This window comes from Panthera leo, chromosome B3, assembly GCF_018350215.1.
Source record: "Panthera leo isolate Ple1 chromosome B3, P.leo_Ple1_pat1.1, whole genome shotgun sequence".
In the NCBI taxonomy this organism is placed as follows: domain Eukaryota; kingdom Metazoa; phylum Chordata; class Mammalia; order Carnivora; family Felidae; genus Panthera; species Panthera leo.
The window spans coordinates 724,078-739,517 of NC_056684.1; the positions used below are offsets into that span (position 1 = coordinate 724,078).

At 63.8% G+C, this 15,440-nt stretch overlaps 1 protein-coding gene and 1 pseudogene across 7 annotated transcripts in view; both read right to left on the reverse strand.

The window, feature by feature from the left end:
* The window catches only part of RASGRF1 (Ras protein specific guanine nucleotide releasing factor 1), a 103,423-nt gene that overhangs the window by 27,680 nt on the left and 60,303 nt on the right, over positions 1 to 15,440 (reverse strand). For 6 of the 7 annotated variants that reach the window (XM_042940776.1, XM_042940778.1, XM_042940779.1 and 3 more), the window contains 5 exons: positions 14,404 to 14,564; positions 11,280 to 11,343; positions 9,355 to 9,491; positions 7,176 to 7,258; positions 1,242 to 1,490 (listed from right to left, as the gene is read on the reverse strand). In XM_042940776.1, coding sequence (XP_042796710.1) covers positions 1,242 to 1,490; positions 7,176 to 7,258; positions 9,355 to 9,491; positions 11,280 to 11,343; positions 14,404 to 14,564 — 694 coding nt within the window. Of the gene's footprint in view, positions 1 to 1,241; positions 1,491 to 1,777; positions 3,993 to 7,175; positions 7,259 to 9,354; positions 9,492 to 11,279; positions 11,344 to 14,403; positions 14,565 to 15,440 lie in introns of those variants that run through there. The other variant, XM_042940782.1, reaches the window with a different exon arrangement.
* LOC122223439 lies at positions 13,737 to 13,890 on the reverse strand (annotated as a pseudogene).

Sequence of the window (15,440 nt, forward strand, 5' to 3'; positions counted from 1 at the left end):
CCCCGGCAGGGACCCGGGGCTCACGGTGCCAGCGGGTAGACCAGGGCAGGGCAGAGGAGGGAAAGGCAGGCCCCCTGCCTGCTACGCAGACTCACACAGACACGGTCACAGGCATCCCTGAGAAGCCCAGGGCCCTGGGTTCGGGCCCCCACTCAGCCCTGCGCTTCTAGGGGCTCTGGGGCGAGTCTCCCAGCCTCTCTGGGTCCCGGCGGGCTGAGCTGGGGGCGGGAGGGTGGCCTGCCTTCCGCGTGCTGTGCCAGCCCAAGTGTGCCCCCTCCCTCCAGAGCAGGTCCTGGCAGGGACGGGCCGGGAGTCTCTGCCTGTCCGCCTCCTTCCACTGCCCTGACCCTCGTTATTCTTCCCGTTCCCTTTCTTTCTCAAACGGGAAGGTGGGGAGCACCGGCTTTTCCAGAGAGGCGGCCCTGTGCTTCCAGGAGGGCAGTGCAGAGGTGTGGGCAGGGAGCAGAGAGCAACGTGTGCCCTTGAGTCTCCCCAGGGCGGGGGAGAGACAGCTGGGGCCTGGGGGGGGGGGACTGGTCAGCTCCCCAGTTCGGGGGAGAGACAGCTGGGGCCTGCGGGGGCGCTGGTCAGCCCCCCAGGGCGGGGGAGAGACAGCTGGGGCCTGGGGGGGTGCTGGTCAGCCCCCCAGTTCGGGGGAGAGACAGCTGGGGGCGGGCAGTTAGCCCCCCCAGTTCGGGGGAGAGACAGCTGGGGGGCCGGTCAGCCCCCCAGTTCGGGGGAGAGACAGCTGGGGGGGGCCGGTCAGCCCCCCAGTTCGGGGGAGAGACAGCTGGGGGCGGGCAGTTAGCCCCCCCAGTTCGGGGGAGAGACAGCTGGGGGGGCGGTCAGCCCCCCAGGGCGGGGGAGAGACAGCTGGGGGGGGCAGTCAGCCCCCCCAATTCGGGGGAGAGACAGCTGGGGGGCCGGTCAGCCCCCCAGTTCGGGGGAGAGACAGCTGGGGGGGTGGTCAGCCCCCCAGGGCGAGGGAGAGACAGCTGGGGGGGGCGGTCAGCCCCCAGTTCGGGGGAGAGACAGCTGGGGGGAGCAGTCAGCCCCCCAGGGCGAGGGAGAGACAGCTGGGGGGGGCGGTCAGCCCCCCAGGGCGGGGGAGAGACAGCTGGGGGGGCGGTCAGCCCCCCAGGGCGAGGGAGAGACAGCCCCCCGGCCCCGGGAGGTGCCCACGCGCACCCAACAGGTCACGTCTGCGGTCCCCCTGACGTCCCCGGGGGTGGCCTACGCACCTGGCGGGGATAGCGCTGATGGGCTTTCTGTAGATGGTGATGAGCTTGTCCAGGACCACGACGGCCGTGGTGAAGACGCGGTAGGAGTGCAGGAAGGTGTTGAGGAAGTCGATGCTCAGGAAGCGCAGGTCCGTCAGCCTCTCGAGCAGCCGGCCCACGCTGGCGTAGCGGATCTGCAGCACTTTGCAGGAGTTCATGGTTTTGCTGAAGCGGATGTCCACGTCATCGCAGTACAGGGAGGCGTCCGACCTGCGGGGCGAGGGAGGACCGCGGGGAGACGGGGTCTGAGCTCGGGAGCCCACCCGGCACCGTCTCCCCAACGTGCAACGGCCGAGGGCGGGCGGACGGACGGGGCGCCGAAGGACCGCGGGCCTCCTGTGCGGAGGACGACCCCCCGCAAGATGCCGCCTCCTCCGGACGGCATCCCACATGCCCGACAGGAAAACTCCCAGACGCACTGGACGCCCCGTGGCCAGCTTACAAAGCACGTGTCGCTGAGCTCACAAGATAAAAGGGAAATCTGTTCACACAGAAACCTGTCCACCAGCGTTCACGGCTCCGCTCTTCAAACCGCCCCGGAGGGGAAACAACACGCGGTCTGCCAGCCGGTGACGGAACAAGCCAGTGGAGTCTGTCCGCACGGAGCATCCCTCGGCTGCGAGAAGGAGTGGCGTCCTGACAGGTGCTCCCGCGCGGCGGGGTCTGGACAGGCCGAGTGCACGAATCCAGAAACAAAGTCCGCGTATCGTAGGGCTTCGTTTATGGGAAGTGTGCCAGAAGGCCACGTCCAGACACGGAGCACAGGTTGCTGGCCGCCCGGGGTGGGGGTGGCAGAGACCGGAGCGGCCCTCAGCACGCATGGGGTTTGCTGAGGGGTGACGGGCACATTCTGCGATGAGGCGGTACCGAAGCTCGCGCAAGTTAGTGAGTGCACTAAAACCCGCTAAACTGCAGGGTGGAAATGCTGACTTGCGTGTTACGTGAATTACATCTCAGTAAAAACCAAATAAGCGCAAAAAAGCTAGAAGGGGGATTCCCAGAGGTCAACACTGGAGAGAAATCTGGAAACCAGTTGATGGCTTATGTGCCTTTGGGGCATCGGCTGCTCGTAGATACCGGGCGTCTTGGGTTTCTGTAGGGAAGGGAGCCGGAGTGAGACCCCCACGAGGGCTGAGACCCTGGAAGGTGGCCTCGAAAAAGCTATCGAAGGGTGGTTCCCCGTTTTAACCCAGGCTCTGGGGGAGGGGAGCTCAGCACCCCCGAGAACACACTACTTTCTCTCCAAGGGGCTCCGGAACGCAAGCAAGTGCCACTGCTGTGGTCTGGGGACCCCAGACAGGGGATACAGAGCTGTCACAGGCTGTGGTTCTCCACCAGGCCCTACGAGATCTTCACAGATACATCCCTCCAGAAAATGAACTCACAAATCAAAATCAGGGGCCATACGGCCCCCAATGAGCCCCCGTGAGCCAGAGTCCACACACGTAAACAAACCACTGATTATGTCCCCAAGAGTCTGATTTTTTTCTGTCTGAAAATCCTGCTTCTTTTCCTACCAGTGATCTCTCCCGGCAGCAGGCACGGCTGCTCTCTCCCCCCTTGGCTCCTGAGAGCCACGAAGGATGAAGCCTGAACCCCAGCCTGGGGGCTTCGTAGCAGCTCTGTCTCTCAGGGCAGGTCACAGCCTCCCTGACTTCCGGCCCGGCTGCCTATTAAAGTATCAAGGTCAGTCCCTAGCCAGCAGCAGATGGCTGGACTTCAGGTACTTCCCTAAAAGTAAGACCCGCAGGGCTGGGCAGGTGTCCTGGACCAGACCTTCGGGAGTCCTGCACCCCTGGCTGAAGTGATTTCTGCTTGGCAGGGAATCTGAGTTGAAGCAATTCCACTCTTCTTCTGGGACCTTCCGCATTGGATCTGGAGGCAGCACGGCTCAGTCCTCGGGCAGGTGTCAGGTGCAGCCGACCAGGCCGTGGGGGCCAGCAGCGCCCTTGGGTGCCGAGGCCACAGGAGGGCGCTCTCTCGCTCTTCCAGTGCATTTCCATCACGACCGCCCCGGGGCAGCAGTGGTTTCCACTTCTGGACACCGCGAATCTCTGTACCCACACTTTCCTTTCTGTCAAGGCCACGAGACGCCTGGGATCAGGTGTACTGCTCGCTCCAGCAAGGACACAGCAAGTGCATTTACCGCCGGGCCTCCTAGGTTTCCTTCCTCACGTTTTGTTTGCCCTAAGTCCTTCCGCACTGGTGACCGTATCTTATCTGGTCGCTCTTATACACGGGGAGCAGGCTGCCTAAGTGGCCTGTGTTCTGGTGGGATATGATCAGAAGGGTACCTAAACGAGCAAATTCATATGTGACGTTGCTAAAAGGATAAGCCTGGGAATCTTATCGAAATGGGCTTCCGCGAAAAAAAAAATCTGAAGAAATACGAATGCAGCTCATAAAGGTTGTCCCGGCCAGAACACGTCACACAACAGGGGAGGACGCGAGGCTTGGAATCAAATGACACCTGTCAGCCCTGTTTCCTGTGTGGCATCAGACCAGGTACTCAGTCTCCAGGCCTCAGTCTTGTCATCTGTAAAATGGAAATATGAAGATTCACCTCACAGCGCTTTTGCAAATATTTAATGAAGTCCGTGCCTCGTGGGCCCAGAATGCTGTGCGGTGCCCAGCTCATTCGGGAGGTGATCGAGCGTCCCCATGGATGTCACGGGCACTCCTGGGGGCCTTTCTGTCAGGGGTGCAGACGCTGTCCTTTAAGGGCCTTCTTTGGAAATGCCCCTGGGGTTGGAAATATCCACGGGTAAGCAAACCACCTTTATTGAGTGGGGACTGCTTCTCAGGATGAGAAAACATGGGAAACCCACAGAGCCTGGAAAGGCAACGTGGTTTGGAGACCTTCCTGAAGACGCATGAAGGGGACCCTCCAAGGAAACTTTGCCGAAAGGCAGACGCTTTATAAAATCTTGGGTGGGGTTTCGCCACGACTCAGGAAAATGCATGATAATCCAAGATGAGAAAGATTTCCTGGAAGCAAGAGAGAAGACTGCTGAGTCCAAGGAGAGAGCAGACTGGGTGCTCGAAAATCAGCCAAGCGAGGCGCCCGGTCTCTCCTGGCTCAGACCGCTGCTAAGGGCTAAAGCGGCGAGAGAGGGTGTCAGGCACACGAGTGGACAGAGAGGCATCCGGCTCGGAAGGAGGGAAGACGCGGACAGGAGACCGTGTCTGCAGGTGGGAAGGGCTCAGCCTGGGGCTGGGGGGCTCCCGCACGGCTGGCCGACACCTCACGCGTCCCGGAGTGCCTAGCACAGGCCTGGCACCCTAACGGGGGCTGCCGGGCCCCTCGGGCGGCTGTTTGCTTCTAGCACTTTCTTTCTGGGCTCCTTCTGCCACTGGATGGGTAGAGAAGGCTAGAAGCCCCCTCCCTTCCCTCTTCTCCTCTGAAACTGGCCATCGCTGCTGGTTACAGGGTCTCTGTTCACCCTGACTTCAGCTCCCCATCTGTAAAGTGGGCGAGTCCGGTAAAGACGCACCGATTCTGGCGATTCCCTTGCAGGCCATGTGCCAGATGTCTGCCCCTGTGAGAAGGGGTCTTCGCCCCTCCCAGCGTGAGCACGTCCTGACCTCGCACCCCACACTTCTTGGTGAGACCCCAGAGCATCACCCCCCTTCCCGGGAGGGCGCTCACCTCGACCCCACCCATCCTGGAGGCCACCTGCTGGGGCCGAGCTGTAGTGCCCGGGAGCCGGGGCCGAAGCAGTGGGACCCCTCAGCTCTCTGCGTGGCTGTGGACCCTCCTCTCCCGTGTCCACCAGCAGCCACACACCAGAGGGCCCGAACTTCCTGCCTCTTTGTCCCGCAGACCCCAAGTCAGGACCCTCCTGACTCACGGTCCGATGTGGGGACCGTGCCAGAAACTCAGGCTTGTGTGGGACTGCAAACACAGGGTGCCGGACACAGCTTGCGCTCTGCTGGCCCAGGACCCCGCTGTGGGGCCACCTGGGCCGGCTTGTCGCCGACCCGTCGGCAGGGAAGGCTGCTGGGGCCAGGACGGGACGGTGACACCGTGTAAACCAGGTGCCACACTAGTGGCTCACCGTGTTCATGTATTTTTTCATTTAGGAAACTATAAGTAAACGTTTAGAGACAGAGCGTGAGCAAAGGAGAAGCAGGGAGAGAGGGAGATGCAGCATCCGAGGCAGCTCCGGGCTCCGAGCCGTCAGCACAGAGCCCGACGCGGGGCTCGAACCCATGAGCCTCGAAATCGTGACCTGAGCCAAAGTCGGACGCTTCACTGACGGAGACCCCAGGTGCCCCCGTGTCTCACTGGGCTTAGAACAGACGCGCTGCACCATTCGACTGGCTGTGAACGCAGCCGCCACTCCCGTGCAGGCTGCCACCTCCACGACGCGCCCTCTCCCCCCCCCCCTCAGCCCCACGGGTGATTTATCGTCACCAACACACACGAGCCTTCCTGCCTCTGCACCTTCGCTCATGCTGTTCCCTCCTCCCAGAGTGCCCTTCCCCGCCACCACCCTCACGGTCAGCTCTGATGTCCCCTCTCAGGGGCGTCTTGCCCACCGCACCAGGTGACATCGCCACTAGACGTCTGGCCCCTCCAGCGCCACCCGGACTCCGTCTCTGACTCACGGCGGTGTTTCATGACTTCCTGCGCGCGTCTCTCATTGCAAGGTGAGCACAGAGCACGTCTGATCGCCGCTGCTCCCACGTTCTCGCAGGACCGCCCACCGTGGCCGCTCCTCCTGGAGCCTGGGGGCTGTGTGCCCTCGGCACGTCCCTTCCGTTTGGACGTTCCCTTCACTCTGTCACTATTTTCACCTTCACAGGCGACACCTCGCTCGCTTCTGCAGCCTCAAGAGGCATCCTGGGCAGACGAGTGGGCTTCCGCTCTACGTTCAGCCTTAATTCCGCGTGATTTTAATTTGCTCGTGAAAACAGCCCTTTTGTCTCGTCGCATCAGAGAGCACAGGTTGGGTCAGCGACCTGCTGCGCTGGGCCCTCCGAGAGCGGGCTGACAGGGAACGCGGCTCAGGACGCAGGCTCAGGCACACCTGAGCTTCCCCGCGCGGGCCGTCGGAGGCGTCTACACTCACTGCAGGACCACCACCAGCTCTCTGCACGTAAAGGATAAACACGCACCTCCTCGGACCCCCAACAACACAAATCCAGGAGGCATCGCCATCTCCCGCTTGCGAGAAGCCCGAGCTCGGAAACGTGACGTCACCGTCCGTCGTGACACCCAGAGCCGGGGCTGGGGACCGGGATGCTGCCCTCACGTTCACACCTTCCTCGGGCTCCGCCGGCCCCCGCTGTGCCGTCACGGAGCTGAACGCCACCTCCTGGGGTCGCCCGGACGCTCAGCAGACCTTGTGCGCACGACCCTGCCTGGGCCTCCCCGGCCCTGTGCGCACCCTTCACGCTGGGGCTGAAGCTCGCGCCTGAGGCCCCCGGAGCTTCAGGGACCCGCGGGCCGCCGCCAGGACGGGGCAGGAGGAGGGCGAGGCCAGGGGCCGGGGGAGGAGCAGGCCCGGTGGCCAGGGAGGTCGGACGGTGTGGCCTGTGGCCCCCTCGCCCCTGCACCTGCTGAGACAAACACCGCGGCCCCGCGGCCCGTGTTTCTGCAGTGTTCACGTTTCGTAATTAGAAGAAAAATAGCCACTTGAGAAAAAAAAAAGCAGCACGAAGCTTTACCCGTGCCGTCGTTTAAACAGCCTGCCGTGAAAATCCACGTTTTATGAAACAGAAACTAAGCCAAAGCCCTCATCCAAACAGACGTTAAGTCAAAACCAACAAGCAGGCAGACACCCCCAAACCGCACAGACGCGGCCCAGCACCCCGGCGAGGCCCAGTGGCCGGCCAGCCCGGTGCCCCTGCTGCTGCCTGGGCCGCAAGCAGGCTCTGGCGGGCACTTACTTGATCATCTGCGGCACGGTGACCTTGGAATTCTCCTCAAATGCGTTCATCATGAGGCCGTTGCAGCGAATGTTGTCCACACACTGGAATCAGGGAGGCCCAGGGTCAGAGCCCGGCCACCGCCGAGGGGGCGGCCGGCGTGCCCAGCCTGACGCGGGGTCCTCGCGCGCCTGAGGGTGTCGTCCAGGCAAGGGCGGGTGGGGCGCAGCCTTCCTTCGCCGCGTCTGGAGGTCAGCTCCCCTTCCGTGACCTTTGGGGGATTGCCTGACCTCGCTGGGCCTCCTGTCCCTGACTTCAAAGTGGGGACAATGACTCCTACACAGCCAGATTGTTCGCAAGAGGAGGCGCCTGACCTGGAGGGTCTGTCGCTGACCTCTGGGGTCTAGCGTGAAGGGCAAGGTCAGAGCCACGGTCATCGGGGTCCCCCTGCCGGAGGCTGGCCCCCTACGCCCCTGAGTGCACATGCTGTCCTGCACCCCGGGTCCTCCATCCACCCTCGGCCAACGCTCTGAGGCTGCGGGCGGTTCCGTGGCCAAGCTCCCACCTCGGGCAGGGGGTGGTTAGGCTGCCTGCACAGGGGAAGACGCACTGACCTTTCAGCCTCCGGAAAATTCAAATCCATATTCTGTTTCGAAGAAGCAGCCCCCACCCAAATGAAAACACCTTTTTTCCGGGGGAGGGGGGGGCGGGGAGGACTTTTTCCCTTCTCACTGCCCCCCTCCCTGAAACCTTCACATCTTTGCCATGGGAGGGTTTCCTCTCGGTTCAGAATCTCCCGGTTTTGAGGATGTGTGTGTTGAGGGGGCTCAAAGTCACCAGAAAGTTGGGAGAGGCTGGCACAGCAGGGACAGCCCTGCCCCATGTGCTGGGGGCCAGTGTCCGGTCAAGGCTGGGTCCCCAGATCTTTGGGGGGACTTTTATTTTTAAAAGTTTTAAATATTTATTTATTTTTGAGAGAGAGAACAGTGTGTGAGCAGGTGAGGGGCAGAGAGAGAGGGAGATGCAGAATCCGAAGCAGGCTCCAGGCTCTGAGCTGTCAGCACAGAGCCGGATGTAGGGCTCGAACCCACGAACCAGGAGATCGTGACCTGAGCCGAAGTCGGAGGCTTAACTAATCGCGCCCCCGGGAGGTGGGGGGGGGGGGGGCGGGACTTTCAGAGGAAGGTTCCTGTTCCCTGCACTGCCCAGCCCAGTGTCTCCACCCCGCTGCTCTTAGGCTGTCTTCAGCACTGCTTCTACCAGCAACACCAAAACTCGGGGCGCCTGGCTGTGGACAGAGCTCCCCAGAGGCATGAGGGGGCCCGGGGATGGGCTGGGGGCCCTGACGCCTGCTGGGATCAGCACTCTTTCCTAGTGTCTGGTTTTCCGGGTTTCTCTGGGGCACACCGCGCTCCCAGAAAGAGCACACATCTACCACACGGTACCCTGTCCTGCCTCATTCTTCCGGCATTTCCGGACGGGCAGCAGGCCAGGGAGCTGGGGGAGCGGGCGGTCGGGGGCGGGGGGCCCAGCATTAAAGAGAGCAGATGCCCCGCTTTGCCGTCCGCTGCTCCCTCACCCCGCGGAGGGCAGGCCGCAGGCAGACGGCCGGGGAGGGGTTCCTGGCTGCGGGGAGGGGCTGTACTAACCCACCGCCTGTCCTGGAGCCCAGGGCGCTGACAGCCTCTTCCAGACTCCCATGTCCCAGACCCCCTGTCTGACTTCCAGACAGACTCTGCCTGGTCTCACAGGAGTCCGTGGCTTGCTGGCTCTGCTCACCCCTCCCTGGAAAGCCCGCGCTTTCCCTGCCTGCTGTGCTCACGGCCCTAACGCTTGGGCAGGCCCGATGGAGGCCGAGGCGCTCTGTGTAGCTGACCCGAGGCCGTGTGGGGCCTTTCCCCTCTCTCTGAGCTCTGTGGTCTCCAGCACCCCTGGGCTTAGGATGCTTACCAATGGCCTGCCGCATGTGCTAAAATGCACTTGTATCCGGTAAGTCTGCTGGGGCCTGGGGGCAGCTCAAAAACCCGGACTTTTAAACATCACTGTAGCATGAGATCCAGGTGCCAAGGGTTCTCCTCCCACTCTGCCAACGTGAGGGCAGCACTTGGAGGGAACTTGTGTCTTTTCCTGGAGCACATGGAGCCCGTCCCCACCCCACCCCACCCCCCCGCCACTCCCAGGAACAGGTGACCCTGCTCACCTGGCTGATGTCACTGGTCCACGCTGCCTTCTCCTGTCTGGACGAGGCCACGAGGATGACCGTGAAGGGCGGGGAATCCTTGGGCTCCACTCCGATCTTAAAATCTAAGTGATCTATGTCTTGGCTGGACCCTTTGGCTTCCGGTTGGCAAAACACAGAGTTAGCATGAGTGGGGCCTCTCTGAGTAGGAAAACCTCTGACAAGGCCCTGTCTGTCTTACCCCCGGGAGGACAATGGTGGTGGGGGGAGTGGGCACCTGGCCACTCGCTGTATCAGACATTCTCCCCTGCACTCCCGGGGGGAGGGGAGCCCCCTCGAGACGGACAAAGCAAGGACCTGGGCTGAGAAGAAGCTTACGACACGTGGGCGGTCCGGCAACAGAGCTGTGGGCACCCCCCTGCCCTTGTCACATCTCGGGGTAGCTGAGGTCACGAGCGACAACATCCTGGAGACCCCCCGCAGGGCGGCAGCGAGGCCAGGACGAGAACGGCCTTGGGGCCGGGCCCTCCCGCCATCCCAGGGTGGTCCCAGGCCGGGCTGGATGGGGAACTTCAGATCTCGCACTTTCGCGGCCCCGACCAGACACTGAGCTCAGTGTGGGCCTCCCCAAGAGCAAAGCGCCTTCTCTGCATTTTCGTTACTGTTCTCCACCTGGGAGCTTCCTTCAAGTCTTGGGAGCTGGAAGACCGAGCTCACAGTTTAGGATGCCTTCACTGTGCCCTCGTGAACCGGGGAACCACCTGGTGGAACGACGCAGAAGCCCGGCTCTGTCCTGCGGTCGCTACGCGGCCGTGGGGGGCGCCCTTCCCGCCCCAGACGCGGATGCCCCCGTGCACGTCCAGAGACCATGTGGCGTCTCTGGGGCCCCCGCCTCTTCCAGTTGGGACCCTCCAGGATTTCAGGGTTTCCTGCTGGGCACAGGGGAACCTGTTCCGTGTGGTGACGCGGGGAGGGGATGCCGGCGGGTCCTCTGAGAAGCGGGGTGCCCGCCTGTGAGCGAGGGTGCTGAGGGGGGCTGCACAGCGCAGGGCCTCTACCTCCCTTGGCCCCGGAAGGAAAGTGGCTTTGGGGCCTGACCACTGCACTGAAGCCTGGGCTTTCCCGTGGCCCAGCCGAGGCCACGACTGGAGAAGCTTCCTCGGCCAAGGACGCTCCAGACAGACCGAGCCTATGCTTCCCGTGGGGGTTGCCTGGCTCGGCTCCAGTGGACGTGCAGGGAAGGCACAGAGCCCTGCCACCAGGGCTGACCGGGGGCACGGGCCTGAGTGTGTGTGGACGAGGCTCCCGGTGCCTGGCAGACCCCCAGCCCGAGCCCCGGGCCCGGATCAGGATCCAAGGTGGCTCAGCCCTGTTCCGGGGCACCCCAGTCTGGGGAAGGGTAAAGACACAGGGTCCTGTGCCCCGCGGGGAGGGAGGGGCAGTAAAGAAGGGACAGGAGGACCAACCTTAGCCCAATCAAGTGGCACTAGTGACCCCACCCCGTAACTGAAAACGATGACCCCGTCCCCCAGGGATGCCGGGGAGGGAAATCCCACAGAGCCCTTCCCCCACTGCCGGGGCAACCCCCCCTGCTGGTGTCACATGTCCCCGCGCTTCCCACTGGAGGACAGAGCAGGCCGAGGGCCTCTCCGGCCTCTCGTGCGTGGCGCCCAGGACCTGTGCGTGGGGGTGCTCGGCGGACCCGTGCGTGGCACCTGTGGACGTGCTCGGTAGAGCGCAGTGACCCCAGACTGAACGGCGCCAACCACTCAGGGGGCCCGGAGAGTGTGGGAGGAACAGGGAAGCGGACCAAGGCCCTCCCACTGCGGGCCCGGCTTCCCTGGGTCCAAGAGCGGGACGTCCCCTGCGACCCGGCGGGTCTGGGGTGGGTGAGAGTCTGTGGGGGCGGCCGTGCGCACGGGCACGCGTGCGGCCCCCAGCCCTACCTTCTTCCTCCGTGCTCTCTGGGTCCTCCAGCAAGGTGCAGTCGATGAGGGAGATGACCCCGTTCTGAAAGACAGCAGGGCCACCTCGAGTCACCAGGACACGGGCCGGTGAAGGGCCCCGGGACTGGGGCGTGGCGCAGCCGTACAAGCTCGAGGGTGTGTGCGTCACGTTCCGCGTGGGCACTCTGGTTCCCACGTGGAAGGGCGTGCTCTTCGCATCGGGGCCCCCACGAAGCAGATCAGGCGGGACTGTCTCGGGGGCTTTCCAGGGACGAGGGTCAAGGGTGGGTGGGGCGGGGGCTGCGGAATCCCCGATTCCGGGCTGAGACTCCACGTCTGCAGCCTGGACACGGGTTTACCGGACTCCGCACACGTCTCGTTGTGATTTTACAGATGAGGAGACGAGATCGGAGACGGGGATCACGCCTGAGGTCACCCGGACCCTTAGAGCTGGGGTCGCAACCTACTGGTTGCCCGTTATCGGGGGCATCTGGGTCCCTGAGAGTGGGAGCACCTCCGGGCATCGGACGCCCCGGCACCGTGGTGAACAGGGACCACAGCCGCGGGTGCAGGATGCCGACGCCCCCCCCCAGAGCTGAGGTCCACTCCCCTCCCTGCCAAGTGTGGGCCAGACTCGGTCACCTGTGTCTCAGATGCTGTGCGCCTGTGGGAGCCACAGCCCCCTGCTTGCTCTGCGGGGGTCCCTGGGACCACGTGTTCCCTGGGAGCTACAGCAGGAAGGCTGGTACAGCGGGAGAGCTCGGCCTGGACGCCAGCTCGAGAGACCCCGGGCCCCACCCGCCCAGCCGGGGGCTCCAGGCCTCCTCACTCAGAAGCTGAGACCTTGGATGTGGGTAATCTGTCCCACGGGGCGGAGAAGTGGGTAAGTAACGTAATAACTGATGGCGACGGAGACGCTGGCCACACATTCAGTCTACACACAGGTGTTTGCGGGGACGGCAGCCCAGGGGGCAGGGGGACTGGAGGGGGCATCGGGTGTCCCCGATCCTGGGTTCTGCTTCTCGCTTTGGTGCTCGGTGGCCTCGGGCGAGCCCCGGGCTTGATCATCTGTAAAGCCCCATCTAGCTCTGACGTTCTCTTCCTTCTGGAAGACCTTAGGGTAGTCTTACAGCTTGACTTTGAGCCTGTAGTTCAAGGACACAGACTCTGGAGCCAGACTGCCTGCCCGGGACCAAATCCCCGCTCTGCCGCTCGCGGGCTCCTAGACGCCTCAGGCCCTTTAGCCGTAAAACGGGGAAGTAACCGTATCGGCTTCAGCGGGTCGTTCCAGGAGCTGAGTGTGTGTACTTGGGGGAGTGCCTGGCCCACGCTAATGCTTACGCAAGGGCTCACTACCACGAGTATCATTACAAGTTCACGGCCACGTAACTGGAAGTGACGGCGACAGTTACCCGCCGAGCAGGTACTGCGTCCCAGGCACCACGCCACGCCCTTGCTTCACGCTCACGGCATCCCCGAGGGACGTGTTTTCACCCCCATCGCGCAGATGGACTAACCGAGGCCTGGTGAGGCACCTGCTGGCAGGAGCGGGTGCTGGGACTTGACGAGCATCTCCGCGTTCCTTATGAGAAAAACTTTAAAAGCCCGAACAAACACCCCCAACCAAAATACGACAAAGGTAAAGACACGTGCTTTCAGGCAGCGTCTCCAGTTCGACCTGCCCCGCTGACCCCCGCCTGCAGGAAACGTCCCCCCAGCCCGACAGAGATCCTCAGCCGAGACTCCGGAGCTAATGAATACGGACAGCTCTCCCTGACCCGGAATTCGGTCGAAACTGGAGCGTTCGCCGTAAGCTGACTTCCCCTCGTGCAGCCAAACGGCCGATTTGTGCACGTGTCAACATAAGCGGTGCGTTCCCCGCAGCCACGGCGTCTCGCAGCGTCTCTGTGCGTTCTGGGCCAGGCATCCCGGGTCTGGAAGAGCGGCTTGCCCGAGGCTCTGGCTGAATCGAGGGCACCTTCCGGCCTTTTCTAGGCCGCCGCCGCGTGTTCGGACCCGAGACCCTCCGAAGCGCGCTTCCCTGGGAGACCGCGGTTCACAGGTGCTCTGCCTCGACCAGGAAGATGCGCCCCCACCGCCAGCTGCTTGCACCTCTGCAGGGCCTCTGGTGAGGATGGTCACCCCTGCTTTGCAGACAGGGAACTGAGGGAGAGACGGGCAGGGGCACTTCTGGGCTGTTTCAGGCTCTCGTGCGTGTGAGAGACTGAGTCGGGGCCAGGTCCTGAACTCGGGGCAGTGAGATAAGCAATGTGCCAAGCTGGGTGCAGGCTGACAGCAGGTGGCACCTGAGTAGCCACGAAGGACAGGAAGGCGGTCTTCCAGGGGAGAAAGAAGGGGACAGTATGAGCCAAGGCCCTGGGGTCTGTGAAGGAGCAGGAGGCGTTTGAGGTGCTGATTCCCCGTCACCTTTGCCCTCTGTGACTACTTAATTGTCCCAGGGAGGCGGAGTGCAGTCCCCCACGACCACAAATTACGCTGTCGAGTTCCCCACGTTTGGGGAAATCGCAGGGTCAGCACATCCGTGTGGTGGGTAAGTCTCCCCCTGGGAGAACCACCTCCGCGATCACGGCATCCCTCCGCCAGCGAGCGTTCCCCCTTGCTTTGGGGACGGGCCGATCAGCAGACTGTGTGGGGTCTCCTGCAGGGCCATGCGGTCCTGAGGACGGCCCTTCGTGTCTGCTCTCCTGCTGGCACGTCGTGCCTGGGATGCCCCGCGAGCCGCTGCGCGAGCTCCTCCTGAGCGGAGGCTCTGGGCGCTGCTCCGGCCTCAGCAGGTGCCGTCCTCCACCCGGCCCCTCACACGCACGCGCGCACACACACGCGCGCCTCTCAGCGGTTTGTCTAGACCCCCGGGCCCTCTGCCCTGGCACCGGCGGTCGGGGGCTCCTCTGGGGGTCCTGACACGCGCTCCGTGTTCCCCATGATTTCTCCAGCAGAAAACCCGGCTGTGTCCAGCTCTCTCCGACCCGCCCGTCAGACCAGCACACACGTGTGCACTCTCATGTGTCTGATTCCCGGCCCGCCGTCTGGGCCCCAGGTCAGGGTCAGCCGGGCCCCCGTGGTGGTGCCCGCCACGAGCCTCTGCAGCCCCCGCAGCCCTCACCTTGGTCAGGTGCAGTTTCCCGCCAGAGCCCCTGGTGCAGATGATGAGATGCTTGGAGAACAGGAAACACTGTCGCTCGCCCTCTTTCTTCAGGGACAGAGACCCCAGGCGGCCCCTGGTGATCTTGCCCTTCTCAGACATGGGCACCTGGATGAGGGAGCCTGTGGGTGGAGGGCAGACCCTGAGCCCACCTCCCAGAGCCACGCCCGCCGCCGGCCAGCTCTCAGGTGGGTCACGATGCCGGGAGGGGGGAGTCCCGGGTCCTGGTAGCAGGTGCACCCCGGACGCTCTCTCAGCCCCGTCAGCCAGTCCCTGCAGGACCCCTCGGCCCCCTGCCGGGGCCCCGGCAAGTGGAGGAGCCTCCAGGACAGGTCCCCCGTGGCAGGAACGCAGGGCTGGGTGGGGGTGGGGGCAGCACACGTGGGGAGCCGGCTCTAGAGCAGAAGGGGCAGCACCAGGCACGGCCCCGCGGCCACAGCAGACACGACTGCTCAGGCACAGCATGCCGGCCCCGTCCCTGACACCGCGTGCGGGAGGCCACTCCCGGGCAGGGCCGTCCGGGGGAAGAAGTCACCTGCTGCCCCTGCTCCCGCCCCACACGCCCCTCCTCCCCCTCCTCTCCCTGGGCCTTCTGTCGGTCAGGCACCTGCCTGGCCCTCTTCTGCGCTCCCTCCTCGCTCAGCTCGTCACCTGTGGCTCCGAGTGCCGCTCCTTGGCGGGAAAGCCCTTCCTTTCCACCTCGTGAACGCCTATTTGTGCTTCCCTCCCAGGAGGGCCTGCCCGACTCCCCTCACCCTGCCTCCCGCCCCGTCCGGCACTGCCTGGAGCCCTGTCCTGCGTCTGTCTCCTCAGGATCCCCTACACTGTCCGCTCCTGGAGGGGGGACCGGCCTACTCCCCCTGCCTGGTTCCAGGTCCAGCACAGCCCCACGGGAGAGGAGGAAGCACTTTGCTCGGGGAACAGAGCAGATTCCTGGTCTGCGGGGACGCTGCCTGTGCCAAGAGGGGCCGCTCTTTGACCACCGCAGCGTGGGCCCG